Genomic DNA, 22,009 nt, shown 5'->3' on the forward strand with positions numbered 1-22,009 from the left:
CATATTTGAATAATAATTATCCTGTACTTACCAAATATATTGAAGATATGCTTGTTAAGCAAGGAGTGGTGCACTGGGGAGGCAATAACAAAAAACTGATGGCTCAAATTGTTAAATTGCAAGCATGTGTGGGACACGCAGAAAATAACCACGCTAATAATTTTCGTGTGAGAGAGTCTAAAAATGTGGAATCCCCTCAATATATAACCAACATAAATTTATGTAGGAAATTTACAAAAACAATAGGTTTATCAGATGAAACTAAAAAAATACCGACTTTATTACATCTATTTTCCCTTTAATGTGGAGAAGAACAATATTATAAAGTTTACTAAGTTCGTAGTTCATCCTTTTTACCAAGTTATAAGATCCGCGTATTGAACCCAGCTATAACGGGAGCCAATTATAACAGGATTCGATCAGGACCTGGAGTAAATTTATATTACCTTTCAAATGACACTAATAGTACATAAATCGGTTTGGCCATCTCTGAGAAACAGATGATATATAATATCTGGTCAACACACGTTTTTTAAGCATAAATTTCAAACTACTTGTTTGTTTTCAATAGAACTTCGTGGAAAACTTTGTGATAGCAGCAGCTTTTATTTAACACTACCGTTGAAATCAGTTGTATGGTTCCGGAGAGCCATGCGTGTCACGTGAACGTTGTATATCGAAACAATAGGACACCATACGAACCGTTGTAAAATCTAAATTTCACACTTATCTATGTTTACCTACCTGAAAAACAATCACTAATCATATTTTATTCGTGGTACAGTTACTCTGTTATACCTAATTTTCATGACTTCTGTCTAATTTTGATTAAAAAAAAAACAAACTTTTCCTATACCTTTCTATAGCATCCATCCGAGAGCCCGGAAAAGTGATTTGTTACCGTACGAGAGCCAGGAGCTGAATATGTTTGCAACATTTCAATTCGAAAAAATTAAATTTCGCAACTATTTATTGGTTCAGGTGTCAAACGTTATATTGCGATTAACGATAAACACAAAAGAAACTGAGATGTATGAGAGAGTAATGCTGCTGCGTTGAGTAAATTTATTGTCGCGCAAAAATGAAGTGTTTCCGAAATGTACAATATGCGTTACAAAGTAATGACATCTGTTGTAATCAACAGGGAAACATTGATAGTTTCAAACATACTCTCACGCATGGCGCATGATGAAACACTAGCGCCAACTTCTGTTATTTATTATCAGAAACTAGAGGCAGTGTCCTATTCAATAGTGATCTACCAGGTAAAGGGTGTCCCACATCAAATTGCATCACGGAAAACACGCAGTAGAAAATTACCTAGTTGACCGATTCAGTTCAAACTTTCAGACAATAAAATATAACCCATTAGTAAGCTTTTGGCAACCCACTTTTTTCATGTCATTCTCAGATTTGACCTTCTTGGGATGCTTCCGTAATACCTGCTTCATAATAGCCCAGTAATGTACGATGGGATTTAGTTCCGGTGCGTTGGGGGAGTTCATATCCTTGGGTACGAAAGTGACCCCGTCGGCTTCGTAATACTCCAGGATAACCTTTGAATAGTGGCACGAGGTCCAGCAGAGGAAGCAGACGCCGGGTCACGAATGGCACACTCGGTTTGCCACACAAGCAGATTACTTGCCAAATCATGTTTTTCTTGGCAAATATGAAAGTTTCTGCGTCCATACTTCCTCCGGAACATCAAACTTGAGCTGGGCGGTGAAGAACAGTAGCCCCGGAAGTTGCCTGAAGTCCGCCTTGACAGAAGTCTCATCATCCATGATGAGACAATGAAGCTTCGTCAGCATTGGTTGTACAGGCTCCGAGCCCATGACTTTCCCACCGTATTTTGCCGTTCATCGCGATTTAGACCCTTTTGCACTATGTACGTATGTAGTTCCTTCCGTTTCTTGGCTCTCTGAACGAAATACTTGGACAAATTCAGTTTCACAACACATCCCTGACCGAAACATTAGGTTTTCTTTTAAACGCTTTCACGACACGCTTGTGTTCCTGATCACTAATAGAACATCCATTCTGACCGCATTTTTCATTCCGTTCGATGCTGAAAGTTTCGTAGTAACGTTTAATCACACGACTCACCGTTGACTGTACGATTCCGAGTTATTTTCCGATGTCCCGATGAGAGAGTTGAGAATTTTCTAGGTGCTTGCGCAAAACCAATTCGCGACGTTGCTTTTCGGACGTTGCCATTGTTTCCAATTTTCGATAAAGTGACAGCGATAAAATTACAGCGTAAACCATACACTCTAAACTACTTCTATCTAAATTTTCAAGAGAAAATACCCAATGGGCAATTAGAGTTTTTTCCGTGATGCAATTTGATGTGAGATTTAATAATTACTTTTAAACAAGGGCAACAACGGACAAGTTAAACAAAATGGTGAGGTGCAGGAGTTTTGTCATGCTTATGATGTGTACACGCAGAAAAATAAATTGTAAATGCAAAAGAATTCTGTATAAATTCAACAAAAAATATTGTTGACTGAAGGCTAACCCAGATATTTTTTTGATTCTAACTGTTTGACCTTTTAGTTCAACAATAAGGTTTGTTATTTCGAATAATAGCTAGTCTCTATCAAAGAAAAAAAGTAATAAGTATTTTTGAGTTTATAAACGATCTAGTAGAAGCAAAAGGAGTATGAATTAAGTTTAAACAATATTTTTTTTTATTCAAAAATATGATTCCAGTTGAACTCAACAACAGGTAATTGTTGTTTCAAACTATCATCATTCTTCTGCGTGTAATAATAATGCTGGCAACCTACTTACCGACAAAACGACAGTAGTAGCCAAGTGGAAAAAGCATTTCCAGATGCTGTTGAATGGCGAAATAAACACGAAGATCTTCAGGAGCAGGCTAAGAATTGTGAGCAATGACCAAACTGTGGAAAAACCAATACCGGGGAGGTTAAGAAGGCAATCAGTGAGTTGTGAGTAGTGAGTTGAAAAACGGTAAGGCTGCTGGGAAAGACAATATCTCGGCTGAACTTCATTGCAGGATGGGTCAAAAACATGCGTAAGAATAGCGGGCGGAACCTTAGCCGCTTTCATGACATTGGACGGACTGAAGCTAGATTGATGCACTCTCTCATCTGTTATTCAACATGCAATACGAAAGTGCAATACGAAGAGCAAACGTGGAAATGAACGGGGCTATCATCACGAAATCACACATGCTTCTTGGTTTTGCAAATGACGTCGGGTCGATATCATCGGAATCAACCGTAAAACAATGGAAGACGGCCTTGGGCCTTTTGAATGGGAAGCAGCGAGGTTGGGACTTACCTTTAACACCGCCAAAATAAAGTACATGTTTACTGGCAGGGAACGTAGGAGTCCAAATAGTGTGGGTACCGAGGTGAAACTGTATCGGGAACAATATAAAGTAGTGGAGGAATTCATTTTTTTTGGCACGCTCGTGACATGTGACAACAATGTAGACCGCGAAGTAAAACAACGTACTGCAGCTGCGAATCGGGCTTTCAATGGATAACATAGCCAGTTGAAGTCCCGTAGTTTTCAAATTCGCAAAAAACTGGCACTCTACAGAACACTAATCCTTCCGGTGGCACTTTTCGGACATGAATCATGAACGCTAAAGGAAGCTGATCGATGAGTGCTTGCGGTTTTTTGGCGAAAAGTTCTGCGATTAATACTTGATGGCAAAATGGAAATTGGAGTGTGGCGCAGACGCATGAACCACCAGTTGTACCAAGTATACAAATATGCTGATATAGTACAGGTAGTAAAATGAGGTGGGCCGGGCACGTGGCCAAAATGCTCGACGAAAGAGTTTCCAAAACTATTTTCAGCAGAGAACCAAGAAGAGGCCGTACATTTCGAGGCAGACCTCGCACCCGAGAGATACGCGGTGACGGATGAGGACGATGCGTTCATCTGGTGTTCGAGGGGGTTGGAAAACGGTAGTCTAGGACCAACAGTACTGGAGGACCATAATTCGTTCGGCGCAGGATCGCTAACGGACCGTTGTTGCTAAAATAAAGTAAGTAATAACGGACGAATCAGTTTAACCATCCACGAGAAACAGACGATTAAAACAAGCGTCACACACGAACCCTTCCATCTGCTTAACTTATCTTCACAGTACTGTGAAGTTGATGAGATTTTCCGTGTTCACTATTATTAGTTTATTATTAGTACTTAGTTTGTTTTCCATTGGCTGTGGAGCTGACTGGCTGAGAGCTCTCGGAGAGGTCATTTAACTTGCTCTGCATATCGATTCGTCAGCTAGATCACGGTCATTTAGCTGCTCTATCATTGGAGGATTCCAAGGTAATCCTCGATTTGGTCTACTGTCAATCGCTCCAACGATGACGATGAGAAAAAGTAGCGGTGATTCTATGCATCCATGCCTCACGCCAGCAGTAGCCCTTATAGGGTCAGACAAGAGACCATTGAGCTACACCTTGGACGAGAACGTCTCGTACTGACCCACGATGATATGGACTACGTTATCTGGAACTCCGCTTTACCAATGCGCGCCCCAGATGTGTTTGTGGTTGAGACGGTCAAATGCCTTTTCAAAGTCAGCGAATTGAAGCACAAGAAAGTCTTGAAAGTTGTTGATCTACTCTAATATACTGCGGAGCGTTGTGATATGATCTACACATGATCGGCCAGTAAGGAATCCTGCTTGCTGCTGCCGGAAAGTATCGATTTTCTTCTGGATTACCTTACACAGTACTTTAAGAGTAATGCAGAGCCACGTGATGCCACGCCAGTTACGCATTTAGTAACATTTAATTTTTAGGGACATTGACCAATATGCCCTGCATCCAGTCCACCGTAAAAGTTGTGATTTCTCTGTATCTCAGTGCGCCACCACCCCTCACGTGCAGCTGGTTGTTCACGAATCGTTTGACTTGCGAGCGGGCTATGCAAAAAGTCGATATGAGGCTCTGCATTCGCAAGTGTGTAGGTAGCAGAATGTCTGCACACTGCAACGGCGACTGTTTGTCTTACGTTTGCGTGACTAACGTGAGTCCGTGAGAATGCATCCTTCGTGCTTCGTAAAAACCTCTTTGTACAACTTGTGGCCACGTCTTCAATGTCAGATTTGTTGTTTACTTTCCCGAAAAGATTGAAATCTTTCTCGCAGACGAATCCATCTGATCGAATTGTCATAATCATTCTCAACACCTTCAAATGCAGCTTCTGATCCTTCATTCCGCTACGACGCTTGCTATGATCCTACCGATCTATAGTATGCCGTTCACGGAAATGTTTGAAAACGCTGCAAACGGTCGATTTAACCATTTTCAACGACTTCATGATTTCTGAACAAAATTACCCACTCCTGCACAAATTTTAGAAATACTTTGCTCGGTTGCATTTTGACAGCTGTACCAACAAGTCGGGATAACATAAATTTCATTGAAATTGAAAAATCATTTTATTGCAAAGATCTTCCCTGCCATAGTCAAAATGTGAATCCGTACTTGACAGGCAGTCATTAAAGTGCAATAAAATGGCGCTGAGGGCAAAGCCGTAACATTTAACAGCCGCAGCGCAAAATCTCAGCGGTGGATTAATAATTTGTGAAGCAATCTGCCGTTTTTCTACTGTAGAAAGTAGCACCGAAGTTTGCTCCGCTGCTGCTGCCGTTTGGTGTTTTTATGTGTGCACAGCGTCCTAACGATGGCTCCGGTGGGTGGTGTTTCTCGAGTGGAACGGCACGTAATTAAAAGAAAACGGCTGAGAGCGTTTTCCTCACGGTCGTCTTCACTCGATGAGGTAAATGCTCAGCGAAGAACATCTATCTTGTTCCTCTGTACTTGAGGGTTGATGGATCAATCCAGCGTCGGTAGTGTAAGGATAGAAACAGTGGAACCGAAAGTGGGAATACATTTTTGATCAAGCGAGAAATAATTATCCCCTTGTCTGATTCAATTACGTTGTTATCCTCGAAAAATCATATTATAAAAGATGATTGGAAGTAAAGCGATAACGAGCGCACAGTGGTTAGCGGCTATTCACGTTGACGTAATTGTATGGAACTCTATAGATAATGATGAATCAGTATTGGTTCTTTAAGATGGGACATATACTTCGTAGTAATATTTATTATGTTTGAATAAATTTTTAAATTAAAACAAATAAAATGACGTTATTTGAGCTATACGTGCTAAGTTTTCTGGGAAATGGTTAAACCGGATAAGCGCTTGCACTCCGAAACGCTAAATAAACGAAGCAAAAATACTGCATTCACGAGCCAACTGATGATTGTTGGATCTGTTAGTTTTGAACATTTCTGTCATTTTTGTCTGCCAATATTATTTCTATAATTTCCTCGAAAATCCATTGTATCAATTGTAAGTTGAAAGATTGAGTAAATAACATTTGATTTTGCCACCATGCAACTCACTGTGCATTTTTACCCGATGGTTGTGAATCAACCTATAATTTGGCTGTCAGAATCGTTGTTTTCCCTCACGCATAGCTTTGCTCAATTTTCTTTTGAATACTTCCGTTCCCCGCCTCCTCCCGTGTACCAGGCGGCGAAGTGGTCGAATAATGGGGGAATGTGGAATGGGAACTTGGTGATGTGGCGAACGACAGGACTACTGACAATTACGACAGTGACGACGTCGGTGGCAAGCAGGCAGGCTACTCTCAAGTGTTCTTACCGACGCAAGAAATCTTTTTTTTTTTTCTACCGGCTGCCTCTTGTCAGTGATTGCTGATGACGAGGGCCTGTCTAAAGAACGACTAAAGAGATCGGTAGGATTTACCGTCAAGTCAACCCTCAAGCTAAGGTGGGCGTAGTCCTCTTAGATTGTAAAGCCAACGGCAGCTCACCTCGCGTATGAACGTTGGGCGGCTGCCAGTGTGACGATATTGTCTGCTTGACTAGATGAGCAGTTGCCGAAGGTAATGTGCTGATTGTCTTGTAGAATTATATATAATAAAAGTTGAAGGAATCTTCCGTTACTGGTTTCGCTACTACGCAAAGACGTTCAGCCACTTCTGATCGGTTACCGCCGTCTGAACTGACACGGGGAACAACAGTAGCGATCATTGATAGGAAAAGCAACTTGTCATGAAGAAATAATGAGTGCTTTGTCTGGTCTGCGCGCTGGGCCGTGTGTACTTATCGTCTCTCAAAATCATCAGACCATGACCAAGTGGTAGCTTTCTGGAGTCGCGAGCTGTTTTTCGTAACAAATTAAACTAAAACACGTTCACCATAAATCAGCTTGCGCGATAAGGTACATTCTGGTAGCTTCAAACAAGTACTTGCATCAGACGTCAGGCTTGTGTTATTTCTGAGGTATATTTTTTTAAGAAAAGCTTGCACGTCTTGCTAAAGTGAACTAATGACTCATTACTTGTGAATCGGAAGTTATAAGTTTGGTTTTACTTTTTTTGCGTGATTTTTGTCAGTTAATTGATCTTTTGTCGGTTTCCGTTTTATGATGATCAAAGATGTTAAAAATGATCAACCAAAAATAATCTCGAAACAAATTGGGAACAATTGAGTATTATTTTCAGCCTTGCATTATACAAATTGCGCTTCGAACTGTATAGAGCAATTCCACACGAAATCGCACTAAAGAGCTGAAATCTTAAATAAACCTTTCTGATTTGGATAATACTTTACTAACGTGTTTGATAAGAGAAATCATGCACTTTTCACAGATTTTGGCACCGTTTTGATTCAAAACTCATATTAAAAAAGGGTGTATTTATTTTCATGGGTGTTATACTTGAAAAATTGTATCTCGGCAACTATCGATTGTTCAAAAATTATGTTTAAGGAAAAATTGTAGAAAACTGATTTCTAATTGTTTGTAATTTTTACTGCGTGAGTAAAAATAGCTGAATTTATGACCGAAAATATTTTAGAGTATGTTTCATCTATATATGTAACTGCATACGATAATATCCGATTAAACACAACTCGCTCCGTACTGCTTTACAATTCTGTGCTGAATATCGTATGTATGTCAGTTATTATCATCATAAACGATTAAAAATCAACTTGGGTGCACTTCATTAAGCTTTAGTTACGATTTTCGGTTTGTTGTGTGCAAAAAACAATGACACATTCTGGCCTGCACGTGTACAAAGTTCGGAAGGCTCCGAATCGAAGTGATTAACTAATCATTATTCGACAAATCTACAAAACAACCAAGAAAATCGTTGTGCATTGTGACGAATGATGAAACCTACATTAAGATCGACATTAGATAAATTCCGGAACAGCAATTGTATATTGCCGCGTCTAAATTTGCAAATGATCTGTGGTGAAATGAGTTGTTCGTTCATTACATTCTTGTCCTTCCGGATATAGTAACTAGGTGGCAACTTAGTATTGATGTCCCGGCCCCGATAATACAAGATCGTAATAGAATGGTCACATTGAATCATATGCATGTCAATTTTAAAAAAACTACCTGCAAAACCCCTCACATGCCAACTTTGGTTCCATTTGCTTGATTACTTCTCGAGTTATGAGGAAATTTGTATTTCATTTGTATGGGAGCCCCCCTCCTAAAAAGGTAAGGGGTCTCAATTCATCATAGAAAAAATTCATGCCTCCAAAAACACCCACATGCCAAATATGGTTCCATTTGATTAATTAGTTTTCGAGTTTTGCAGAAATTTGTGTTTCATTTGTATAGGAGCCCCCCGTCCTAAGGTGGGAGGGGTCTCAATTCACCATAGGAAAAATTCTTGTTTCCAAAAACACCCACATGTAAAATTTTGTTCCATTTGCTTGATTAGTTCTCGAGTTATGCAGAAATTTGTGTTTCATTTGTATGGGAGCCCCCCCTCTTAGTGGGGGCCTAACCATCATAAGAACCTTCCCTGGCCCCAAAACCCCTATATGCAAATTTTCACGCCGATTGGCTCAGTAGTTTTCGATTCTGTAAGGAACATTCGGGCAGACAGACAGAAATCCATTTTATAGGTATAGATTTGTATGGGAGCCCCCCCTCTGAGTGGGGGACAGACAGACAGACAGACAGACAGACAGACAGACAGACAGACAGACAGACAGACAGACAGACAGACAGACAGACAGACAGACAGACAGACAGACAGACAGACAGACAGACAGACAGACAGACAGACAGACAGACAGACAGACAGACAGACAGACAGACAGACAGACAGACAGACAGACAGACAGACAGACAGACAGACAGACAGACAGACAGACAGACAGACAGACAGACAGACAGACAGACAGACAGACAGACAGACAGACAGACAGACAGACAGACAGACAGACAGACAGACAGACAGACAGACAGACAGACAGACAGACAGACAGACAGACAGACAGACAGACAGACAGACAGACAGACAGACAGACAGACAGACAGACAGACAGACAGACAGACAGACAGACAGACAGACAGACAGACAGACAGACAGACAGACAGACAGACAGACAGACAGACAGACAGACAGACAGACAGACAGACAGACAGACAGACAGACAGACAGACAGACAGACAGACAGACAGACAGACAGACAGACAGACAGACAGACAGACAGACAGACAGACAGACAGACAGACAGACAGACAGACAGACAGACAGACAGACAGACAGACAGACAGACAGACAGACAGACAGACAGACAGACAGACAGACAGACAGACAGACAGACAGACAGACAGACAGACAGACAGACAGACAGACAGACAGACAGACAGACAGACAGACAGACAGACAGACAGACAGACAGACAGACAGACAGACAGACAGACAGACAGACAGACAGACAGACAGACAGACAGACAGACAGACAGACAGACAGACAGACAGACAGACAGACAGACAGACAGACAGACAGACAGACAGACAGACAGACAGACAGACAGACAGACAGACAGACAGACAGACAGACAGACAGACAGACAGACAGACAGACAGACAGACAGACAGACAGACAGACAGACAGACAGACAGACAGACAGACAGACAGACAGACAGACAGACAGACAGACAGACAGACAGACAGACAGACAGACAGACAGACAGACAGACAGACAGACAGACAGACAGACAGACAGACAGACAGACAGACAGACAGACAGACAGACAGACAGACAGACAGACAGACAGACAGACAGACAGACAGACAGACAGACAGACAGACAGACAGACAGACAGACAGACAGACAGACAGACAGACAGACAGACAGACAGACAGACAGACAGACAGACAGACAGACAGACAGACAGACAGACAGACAGACAGACAGACAGACAGACAGACAGACAGACAGACAGACAGACAGACAGACAGACAGACAGACAGACAGACAGACAGACAGACAGACAGACAGACAGACAGACAGACAGACAGACAGACAGACAGACAGACAGACAGACAGACAGACAGACAGACAGACAGACAGACAGACAGACAGACAGACAGACAGACAGACAGACAGACAGACAGACAGACAGACAGACAGACAGACAGACAGACAGACAGACAGACAGACAGACAGACAGACAGACAGACAGACAGACAGACAGACAGACAGACAGACAGACAGACAGACAGACAGACAGACAGACAGACAGACAGACAGACAGACAGACAGACAGACAGACAGACAGACAGACAGACAGACAGACAGACAGACAGACAGACAGACAGACAGACAGACAGACAGACAGACAGACAGACAGACAGACAGACAGACAGACAGACAGACAGACAGACAGACAGACAGACAGACAGACAGACAGACAGACAGACAGACAGACAGACAGACAGACAGACAGACAGACAGACAGACAGACAGACAGACAGACAGACAGACAGACAGACAGACAGACAGACAGACAGACAGACAGACAGACAGACAGACAGACAGACAGACAGACAGACAGACAGACAGACAGACAGACAGACAGACAGACAGACAGACAGACAGACAGACAGACAGACAGACAGACAGACAGACAGACAGACAGACAGACAGACAGACAGACAGACAGACAGACAGACAGACAGACAGACAGACAGACAGACAGACAGACAGACAGACAGACAGACAGACAGACAGACAGACAGACAGACAGACAGACAGACAGACAGACAGACAGACAGACAGACAGACAGACAGACAGACAGACAGACAGACAGACAGACAGACAGACAGACAGACAGACAGACAGACAGACAGACAGACAGACAGACAGACAGACAGACAGACAGACAGACAGACAGACAGACAGACAGACAGACAGACAGACAGACAGACAGACAGACAGACAGACAGACAGACAGACAGACAGACAGACAGACAGACAGACAGACAGACAGACAGACAGACAGACAGACAGACAGACAGACAGACAGACAGACAGACAGACAGACAGACAGACAGACAGACAGACAGACAGACAGACAGACAGACAGACAGACAGACAGACAGACAGACAGACAGACAGACAGACAGACAGACAGACAGACAGACAGACAGACAGACAGACAGACAGACAGACAGACAGACAGACAGACAGACAGACAGACAGACAGACAGACAGACAGACAGACAGACAGACAGACAGACAGACAGACAGGCAGACAGACAGACAGACAGACAGACAGACAGACAGACAGACAGACAGACAGACAGACAGACAGACAGACAGACAGACAGACAGACAGACAGACAGACAGACAGACAGACAGACAGACAGACAGACAGACAGACAGACAGACAGACAGACAGACAGACAGACAGACAAGAATCCATATTTATAGGTATAGATTACGTCTTAAACTCTGCCGAAACGTAGTAGCTGGTGGCTGGTAGAGAGCGTGGTAGCCTTTCGGGTGTTGGAACTGCGGTGATGATAGATGGTGATACTTTTGAAGTTATCGAGTTTGTTTACCTTGGTTCGTAGGTGACATATTACAGTGCGGCGGCCAACAGGGTCTTCTACGTATTACGTAACCAGCTGAGGTACCGTTGCCTGCAACTCCGTACGAAACTCGGTTTGTATGAGATGCTAATTCTTCCAGTGGTGCTCTACGGTCACGAAGCGCGGACGCAGAAAGAGAGCGGCCGACAGTTCTCGATGTTTTTGAGCGTAAGATGCTGCGATCAATTGTTGGTGGTATACTTGAAGATGAAGTTTGGCGTAGGCGCATGTACCACGAAATTTACCAAGTATACAAAGATGCGGATATTGTAAAGCGAATAAAACACCTCAGGTTACAGTGGGCTTGCCATGTAGCAAGGCTGCCGGTTAGGAGACCAGCGAAAACAATATTCAGTAGAGAACCCGACAGAGGCCGTCGACTTCGAGGTAGACCCCGTATCCTTTGGATACGAAGTTACGTTGAGCAGAAACTTCAGTAGTGGTACAACCTGGTACTGGGAAAGTATTTCGATGAAAGCTTCCTGTGGCATGAATTACAAATGAAATCGAAGGACTACTGCGTAGAAATGCTGGAGATAAGATTGAACACGGTGAGGCAATGATGGGTCCAGACTTCGTTTTCCAGCAAGATAACGCTGCAATCCATAACACAAAACTGGCAAAATAGTGCTTTGCAAATAAAGAAATTAACGTTCTCGCGTGGCCAGTCTGTTCTCCGGATCTGAATCCGATTGAGAACCTCTGGTCAATGCTTGTCCGTCGTATTTACGAAAACGGCAAGTATTTTGACAACGTCCTGGTCCTGGTCCTGGTAGTCCTGGTAACCGATTAATGACTAATTTCAGTCATAAATAGGTAGCAGCAACCAGAAATGACAAAAGTGTGCTACTTGGGAGCTCAAAAGTCGTACTCGTAAGTGCTGGGAGGAAATCTCGCAGGAAACCGTTGAAATGCTGGTTTTGTTCATGAAATCACGTCTGATTGAAGTCATTCTGAAGATTTAGTTTAATTTTGATAACTTTGAAACATCACAACGCGTTGAACGTGTTGAACGGGTAATTTTGAATTCTATGAATTATTTATACTTGGCAGCAAACATATTTAGACTATTTTCTCAATTCACAGCACAAGAAGGAATTCTGTACTATTCAGCGGGAAGTTAATTGCTCATAATCTAGATAAACAAATGCTGAAAAATGTGACAAAACTGAGCTACAGACGTTGAAAGCATGGTCGCTTATTTTTCTTTTGCACCAGAAGTATTTCGTTTATTTATTATCGTAGCGTCAACATTCGAAATGTTTTGCCTGGCATTAATGCATTTATTTTGCTTTCATTCCTCTGGCAGTTATTATATTCCAAGACATTTTAAATTTGTTGGTTTTCCTCATTTTTACAGCCGCTGCCCGGCTCTTCTGTCGGTCATTTATCTTCGTTTGAAACATGCCGTTTTGTGAAGAAGGGAATGAATGGAGGAAAAAAACTTAACACAAGTAGTCGTCGTGAACCGACGTCGGTGAGCTTATAGAAAGCGACAAAATGAGGTGTCTGAGTTATGATCTTCGCTAGCGTTCCGCTAGCACCATTACCTGCCTGCAGCAACCCACCCGTCCGTCCGTCCGTCCGTCCGTCAGAGCTGTATCATCTGCCCTCTTGTTTCGTAAATCAAGCGAAGAGTGAAGCTGAGTGAAGAGACGCAGCGGATGCGATGTTTACCCCAGAAGTGGTTTTCTCACGTCTTTTGTGCTAGTTGATGAGCGCGGTTCGTTTGGCCCAGTGGCTGTGAACGAATGTCTGACTGTTAGAGCGAGTAGCGGTCGTGTCATATCAAAAGAGCGAACAGCTCGTCAACTGCGGTTTGGTCCGCTAATACGAAAGATTGGTGGCTGCCATCAACATCAACATCATCATTGTTGACGGCCGGAGACGATGGTGATGTTGGTTGAATATGTAGTGGCTGTATCCTCCTTCAGCTCGTGGTCTCATGCATCCCATTGCCGCGCGTGATCATCGCCATGGGTGGTACACCGAAGACAAACATACCGAGGGCAATACGTTTTCTAGAGAACAGCCCAATATATCGATATGGAAGTAATTAGCAGCTGTATGCTATGAGCAGCACGGTTGCCAAATTTGCCTACGAATCCTTTTTGCCATTGCTTTAAATTAAAATTGGCATAGAAAAAATCATCCCAGCAAACTTTTTGAATTGTTTTCATTATTATGCGGTAGCGCATAAATCATGCCAAGTAATAAATCTGCGCTGTGCAATATTCTAGAATTAATATGAACAATTTATTTTCTTTATATCTTCCAACACGGATTACCCCTCCGCTCGTATAACGGTGTGAGTTTCTGTGCTCCGCCTGAGAGTAATAAATTGCGAGAAAATTGCTCTTTTGAACGTGAAATCTGCTCCCTTGTTAAATCTTTATGCTCAAATTTGTGATCCAGCATAACGAGTTTGCTCAACACCATTAAGTGTAAAGTTAATGGGCGAAGGAAGTAAGAAATCATAAGAAAACAAAACCTTGCCTACGGCGGCAGTGCAAGTGGGATGGAAAAACTCTCCACGCTCTTCGTTTGGGTGTTTGCGTGCGGTGGGGCGCATGCTTTGTAGCGTTCCGATTGGTTGACAGTGCGGCCAAGAAGGAAACCATGATGGAAATGTGTATTCGCTCGCAGTGCCCATAAATCGTTGCGAGATATCCAGTTTTCAGTTTGAGTTTGTCTGTCGGGCCGTTAACACAGCTCTTTTGCTAGGAGCTCGGATTGTTGTCATTATACTGGATTCTACAGTGGAGAGAATATATGTTTCATGTGTATCGAGTAAAGGAAAAGAAGGGAAACCCGTAACAGCAGCATAGAGAGCATTCGTGTGGATATGGTGGCAAACAACAGTTGAGCAGTAGAGTGCGAAAGTTCTTGCGCGGGGGCAGAACCCAGTGCAACAAAAAAAAAAAATATCAAAGCGTGTGTTTATAGTCAAAAGGATAATAAAATACTGGATAACACAGTGTGTGAAAAGAGTGCTTGATAATTGAAGTCTAATACGATCATTTGTACTGGATTTATACAATTTTGGATACCGTACCCAAATGGTGATACTAGACGGAGCAGCAATGTTGCAAGTTGGAAATAATCAGTACCTTCAGCCAGATTACATGTCGCCGCTGCCGACGACGGTACGTAAATTTCCTAGTTTCTTGAAATAACTCCGCAGTACTTAACCATTTGATTGATTAGCATCAAACAGTTACTATAATTAATCATAATTATCATTGTTTTCTTTTTCTTTTTCTCTAGTTGGACGCTAAGAAAAGCCCATTGGCATTGCTGGCTCAGACATGCAGCCAAATCGGCGCTGATTCCGGAAATATAACAGTTAAATCGCTGGTATCACCATCCTATCGTCATCGTCGTCAGCTTCTTCTACCAATTCCATTGAGAATGGGCCTAATTCGGCGAGTTCTCGTTCGCCGTCGGTGAAAACGGAAAAATCCGATTCGTCTCCTGAAATAAAATTGGCGTTCAAACCGTATGAAATGAATGTGCTTACAACAAAGGTGAAGAATGAAGATCGTCCCTCATCGAAAATGAGCAGTGGAAGTGATGTGCAAAACAATAATAGTGTAAGCCATATAAATCACAATGAAATTAGAAAAGACACGCGTACTTCTTCGCGTGGTAGTGCCGAATCTCCTGGTCGAGCAGGAAGTGTACACATGAAGAACAATGAAGCTAGTGAAAATGGGAAAAGTTCACCGGAAGGTGGTAGTAGAAAAACCAGTTCACCAACCGATCGTGACAAGACATCTGCCAGTCCGGTTGTGCGACCGGGTGCAGATATGTTCCCAGGAAAAGATATGCAAGGATACAAACCTGGTGCATACAGCATCAACCCTATGACTGGAATGCCTTCACCGTCGGGAATTGATCATACAAATCCGGCGTTCCGACCTCCGTTCGCGGGTGCATTCAGTCACCATCACGCGGCCATGTTAGCTGCTGCTTATCCTGGAGCAGCCGCTGCTGCAGCAGCTGCTGGAGCTAATCCATACCTCAGTTATACGCGTGTTAAGACACCATCCGGCGGCGAAACGCTAGTCCCCATTTGCAAAGATCCATATTGTACGGGTTGCCAGTTTTCAGCTCATAACCATCAGATGATGATGGGTGGACAGTGTCCTGCCGGGTGCACTCAGTGTGATCACCAAAAATATAGCTTGGCCATGGCAATGGGAACCTTGCCACCGGGATATCCTTATCCACCGGCGGCTACGCAGCCTGGTCGTCCCTATATGTGCAACTGGGTCATCGGAGATTCCTACTGCGGCAAACGCTTCAACACTACTGATGAACTATTGTCTCACTTACGTACACACACGGCAAACTTGTCCGATCCAGCGGCATTAGCCCTCCAACAACAACTGATGCCACTGAGTGGTATCTTCCCCCCATCGTCTTTGCATCGAGGCTATCCAAATCCCCCGCTGAGCCCGCTTTCTGCAGCCAGATATCATCCTTACGCAAAGCCTGGAACACTCCCGGCTGGTCTTCCTGGATCACCGTACGGAGCCGCATTTAATCCGGCCGCTTTTGGGCAGTACTACTCACCATATGCTGCGGCCCTGTACAGTCAGCGAATGGGAGCTGCTGTTCATCAGTGAAATATCTAACCAATCGGAGTGCCGTGGTGTTATTTTCTATAAATCTGTGATATTAACCTTATTCTATCGCAAAAATGGAATAATAAAAATGAAACGATACAGATAGCATCAGGCTTTGTTTAGTTTGTTCCAGCAGTACGTGTATCGTGGCTGTAAAACTGGTTTCAAGATTTTCTGCGATTCATAAGTTATTTGACCTGAAACGAAAAACCAAATAGACTCAAAGTGAACCGTTCTTAAGACTAGTTTGATGCCATGGTTTTCAAATGAAACTTTCAATGTCATAAGGATTAAAACGCGGAAAAAGGTTCAATTTGTAAAACGCATTCAGGAAGTACCGACGGCATTTTGTTCTCTGAGTTAGAGTTTAGGCAGCACGATTTTCTCCAATGATAAAAAAAAGTTCCGTCGTAAGAAACGCAAAATTATTTTATTGTTTATTTCAAGCTATGCTTTCGATTACTGGTAGAGTTTATTTTGTTCTTACTTGTTGCAAAACTGATATGGATAAAAAGGTAATAAGAAGGTGAAAATTGTTTCAATAAATGTTTAGTGAATTTTCCTTGCCAGTGTCCGCAACTATTCTGTACAGTCGAAACAAAGTTTTAGAGTCGATAAAAATTATGAGATCTAAAGTAGCAAGCCGCAAAAATTTATTAACTATCTTAAGGTGTACGAAAATAAAGACACGAATAAATAAATGATTTTGTAACAAAACATACAAAATAATACTATAAACTGAATATTAGTGTACATTTGTTAATGACTGATCCATTCAATTAACACCTCGTACCCAATAACCCGGCGCCGTTGTTGTCATGTTGTCGTTATGAATTTCGCTGCTCGCTTCTCTGGAGTTTCCGCTTTGTGCATTTGTTTCCCATCTTTCTGGATTACCTCCTGCCGTTTCAACTCTGCTCGTTTGCTATCTACTATTAAACGAAATTTGCAGCCACAGTGTCATGTGTCGCCGCCGTCCGTTGTTCGTACTCGTATTCGGTTTGCCCCGTTCCGTTCCAGCGCAATATAAAACCTAAATAAGACACAAGGAACAATAAATATTCTTGTTTCCGACTTTCCGCGTACGTCGCCCCCCGTCCAACGTTCTTCCAGCGGAATCTCGTGAAACTATCGCGGAACGATGTGTTGCGTCGAATTGCACACTTGCCTACGTGGCAGCCTGCCTCACTTAATGCCCGATGCACACGGTCAACCGAGATACCCCTCTAAACATTAATCACCCGCACGACGAGAGAAACGTCAGACGAAACTGAAATTTATGTGTAATTATCTTCGATTATACAGTTGCCTTTTTTCGCTTTTTGATGTCTTGTACTCGGCTGGTTACAATTTTTGCTAGTCAGCCGTCGGCAGGGAGGCACAAACAACGAAAATTCCCGGTAAGAGCTCCGAATCCGTTTGACACCAGCCCGTTGGAGAGATCAATGCGATCAAGCAAATGACACTATAATCACCTGATTAAGTGATTTGAATAATTGTATACCAATTATCAAATTAGTCTGATTCCTTTTCAATTTTCATCCGTTGCCATGGTGTTGCTAAAAAGGACTACACCGCACCGTAGCAGGATTGGAAAATCTTTCTATAGATCCGCCTGCACCTGAACTAAAACCATTAGTATTTAGTTTTCAAAAACTCACTAAAGTTCGAGTTTAGTAAGTTCTAAAGTTCGATAAGCAAACGGCATTGGCATTAGCCACAAGTTCATCAAAAGTTCGATACTTTATGAAAAATTTAACGTTGCTACCAGAAAACAAATCAATAGTGTTGAATTGCAACATATCAATAATAAACTGTGTAGGCTATATGTAAACTTACGGGGTCAATCCTGGTGTAGTGGTTAGTATTCACGCCTCTCACGCCGAGGACCCGGGTTCGAATCCCAACCCTGCAAAAGTCACGAATGACCCAAGCTGTGAAAGTGACTGTAAAAAAATGTAAAACTGCTGATTCTCCAAACTGTTTGTTCAACAGATGCATTGCAACTAATGCTGCATGGCATGTTGCGCCGCCCTGTTGAAATATGAGGTCACTAGTGTCGATTGTATTATTTCTTAGCATGTTCTCCAAGAATCGAATCGATTTTCTGAGAAGTGTATAGTTCAATAAAGTATTCATACTATAATGTAACTCAAACGGTGAGATTTTGGGAATATAATGCTGATTCGTGAGCATTTTTCAGGTTCGAGTCACTCGAGATAAAATTATTTTATGTATTTCCACATCCGTCCAATTATGCATGTATGTACATGATGATTATAAGTGCACATCCGGGTTGATGCAGGAACGAATGCATTTTTCTCATTGACAATATTGGATTGTATCCAGCTAACACCAAATCGTACATCAATGTATGAAAATTATGCTTAATACAGTGTACCTCAGTTGATTTTCAGTGGTATATAACGATAATAACTGACTCATATACTATTTTCAGCATAGAATTGTATAGCAGTATGGAGTGAACCGCGCTCAATCGGATTTTATCGTATATACATCCTATTGACAGTTCAATTGAGCATCTTTGGATGAATATTTTTTAGAGGGCTGTGCGATTGCTATTAGTGCCGCCTATCTGTCTCCGGAAATCTCCAGTGATGTCAGAACCTTGAAAAAACACTGCGCTCTGCTCAGGATATCAACAATTCTCTGCAATTATGCGATTACCATCTTCTCTTGGGAGATTATAACCAGCCTGGCCTTGTATGGTCAACCGCACTTTCAGGATATTTGTACGCAAATACATATTGCTTTAGTTTTTCTCAAGCAAATTGCTGCCTTCTTGATGGATTTCCCATGCTAGACATGAATCAGATAAATCATATCACAAACTCTTGTGATCGCATCCTGGACCTTGTCTTAATCAATACCGATGCCACCCAAAAGTGCACAGTTCTTGCTGTAGACCAGCGGTTCCCAAATGGGGGTTCGCGAACCCCCAGGAGTACGCCAAAACTTTAGTTCGCTTCAGAATAGTATAGGGAAATCCGTCAGGGGGTACGCGAACCGAAAAAAGGTTGGGAACCGCTGCTGTAGACGATCCTCTAATAGGCCTGGATCCCAGTCACCCAGCCCTTACTGTCTCATTGACGTGTAATAAACCTTTCCGGTATGAAGAAGTTCACTGCATCAATGAATTTGACTTCAACAGAACAGACTTTGATGCTCTCAATTTTGTTCTTGCCAATGTCGATTGGAGCCCTCTCTCGAATGTATAAAACGTCGACGGCGCTGTTGAACTGCTTGTCAGTACTCTAAGCCAGTCGATTTCCACTCGCCTGATTGATAATGCTTTGGTGAATGTCGACTCACCGTTATTTGTAATCGTTCTATAGAAGAGTCTACATTCCCTACACAATGGAAAGAATCGTTCATGTTCCCTGTCCATAAAAAAGGAGACAAACGTAACGTGGCCAACTATCGCGGGATCACATTGCTTTGTGCAGGTTCCAAACTACTCGAAATTCTCGTTGGAGATGTCCTGTTTTGTGCTTCCAAATCATATATTTCCACGGATCAACATGGATTCTTTTCTGGGCGATCTATTGACACAAATATTGTTCAATTTACGTCGCATTGCCTGACAAATATTGAAAACGGTAATCAAATAGACACAGTATACACTGATTTAAAGGCAGCTTTCGACCGTATAGACCTTCGAATACTGATTGCGAAAATGGACCGACTAGGTGCTCCACCTTTCTTTACACATTGGCTGGAATCATACCTGATAAATTGTCGTCTTTGCGTCAAGCTCGCTACCGTGCAATCTGATTATTTCACAAACAGTTCTGGAGTTCCTCAAGGGAGTAACCTCGGACCACTATTATTCTCGATATTCTTCAATGACATATACTACTTGCTTCCATCTGGACTACGCCTGGTGTATGCTGACGATCTGAAGATATAAATCACTAGACGGAGCATTGAGGACTGCAAGGAACTTCAGCGGATGATCGATTATTTTCAAGACTGGTGCCTGAGAAATCGCATGGCGATTAGCGCTCAAAAATGTTCTATAATTTCGTTTAGCCGTAAAACCGAACCGATCACATGGAATTACCACATCGGTGGTACTCATCTAGAGCATGTAGATACTGTGAAGGATGTGGGAGTCATCTTGGATACGAGTCTCACTTTTCGCGATCATTTTTCTAGCATGATTGCAAAAGCAAATCGCAATCTAGGATTCATCATGCGGACTACGAAAGACTTCACGGATCCACACTGCTTGCGGTCATTATATTTCTCGCTTGTGCGATCATCCCTCGAGACTGGTTGTCTAATATGGAGTCCCTATAAGGACCTTTGCATTGCCCGAATAGAAGCTGTCCAGGAGAAGTTCACAAGATTTGCCCTCAGACTGCTTCCGTGGAATAACGTAGCCAACATGCCTTCATACGATGTCCGGTGTAGATTGCTGGGAATAATTACTCTACGCAGCAGACGTAACTCCATCAGAGCAATATTTGCTGGAAAACTGTTGTTGGGCGCCATTGATGCACCTAACATTCTAAACAAATTAAATATCAACGTGCCATCAATCTCTTTGCGCCGGAGAGGCCTGCTGAGACTGGAGTTCCGACTACGGACGCAATGAACCGATTATCTCGATCTCTCGTCAGTTCAACGAAGCCTACGATCTTTTCAACTACACTATCTTGGCAGCGACTTTCAAAAACAGATTGAAACGTCGCTCTTTGGAATCTTCAGTTAGGAGTGGATAGCAGCTCAAGTCGGAAGGACGCATATTTGTTATATTATATCTGTTATATTAATGTCTTCCGTAAATTTTGTCGTATTATGAGAAAAGATATGGGGTTTTTACGCGTTGTATATGAGCCTGTTGCCAGGTTCATATACAAAGGCTTTTCCCCATTGTTCTCTCATCAAGTCAGCAATGTCAGATGAGGTCGAAGAAAGAAATAGAGATAAAAGAAATGTGTATAATTATTTCTCATCACGTATATCGCCTCCAAAATAGTACGGATATTTCAATTTTGTGCATCAAATACGACTTATTAGCATGCATTAGCAAGCCTCCCAGTTGGCTTCGAGGTATGACGCTGGCCTAATAAGTCAGTCGTCGTATGTTCGAATCTCGGCTGGCTGGAGAGGCTGTTAGAGTCAATAGGATCGTAGCAACTGGCCCTGCAATTGTCCTGTACTCTAACAGCTGGCTGCGAAATTTGTCGTATAAAAACATAAAGTCAACTTTCGATAACGGAATGTAGCACCTAGGCTTTGCTTTGCTTTAGCATGCATATCTATATGAAATGTTGATTGGGAGATCGGGCGGACCCACAAGCAGGGACACTTGCGCGCATTCCGGGATTATAAGAATTTCCTTCCAGCATTAGGATTCTTCCATGTAACAATCAATTTCGCTGCACCAGCTTTAACCCACG

At 42.6% G+C, this 22,009-nt stretch overlaps 1 protein-coding gene across 1 annotated transcript; it reads left to right on the forward strand.

Moving 5' to 3' along the window:
- The first annotated feature begins 14,646 nt into the window (after nucleotides 1-14,646).
- On the forward strand, nucleotides 14,647-17,292 carry LOC128742037 (zinc finger protein Noc). The gene is given in 3 exon segments (XM_053838218.1): nucleotides 14,647-15,095; nucleotides 15,217-15,315; nucleotides 15,318-17,292. Coding segments are annotated over 3 exon segments (1,449 nt in total). The 5' UTR covers nucleotides 14,647-15,008; the 3' UTR covers nucleotides 16,581-17,292.
- The last annotated feature ends 4,717 nt before the right edge of the window (nucleotides 17,293-22,009 follow it).

The sequence above is a fragment of the Sabethes cyaneus genome, chromosome 3 (assembly GCF_943734655.1).
Source record: "Sabethes cyaneus chromosome 3, idSabCyanKW18_F2, whole genome shotgun sequence".
Taxonomy (NCBI): Eukaryota; Metazoa; Arthropoda; class Insecta; order Diptera; family Culicidae; genus Sabethes; species Sabethes cyaneus.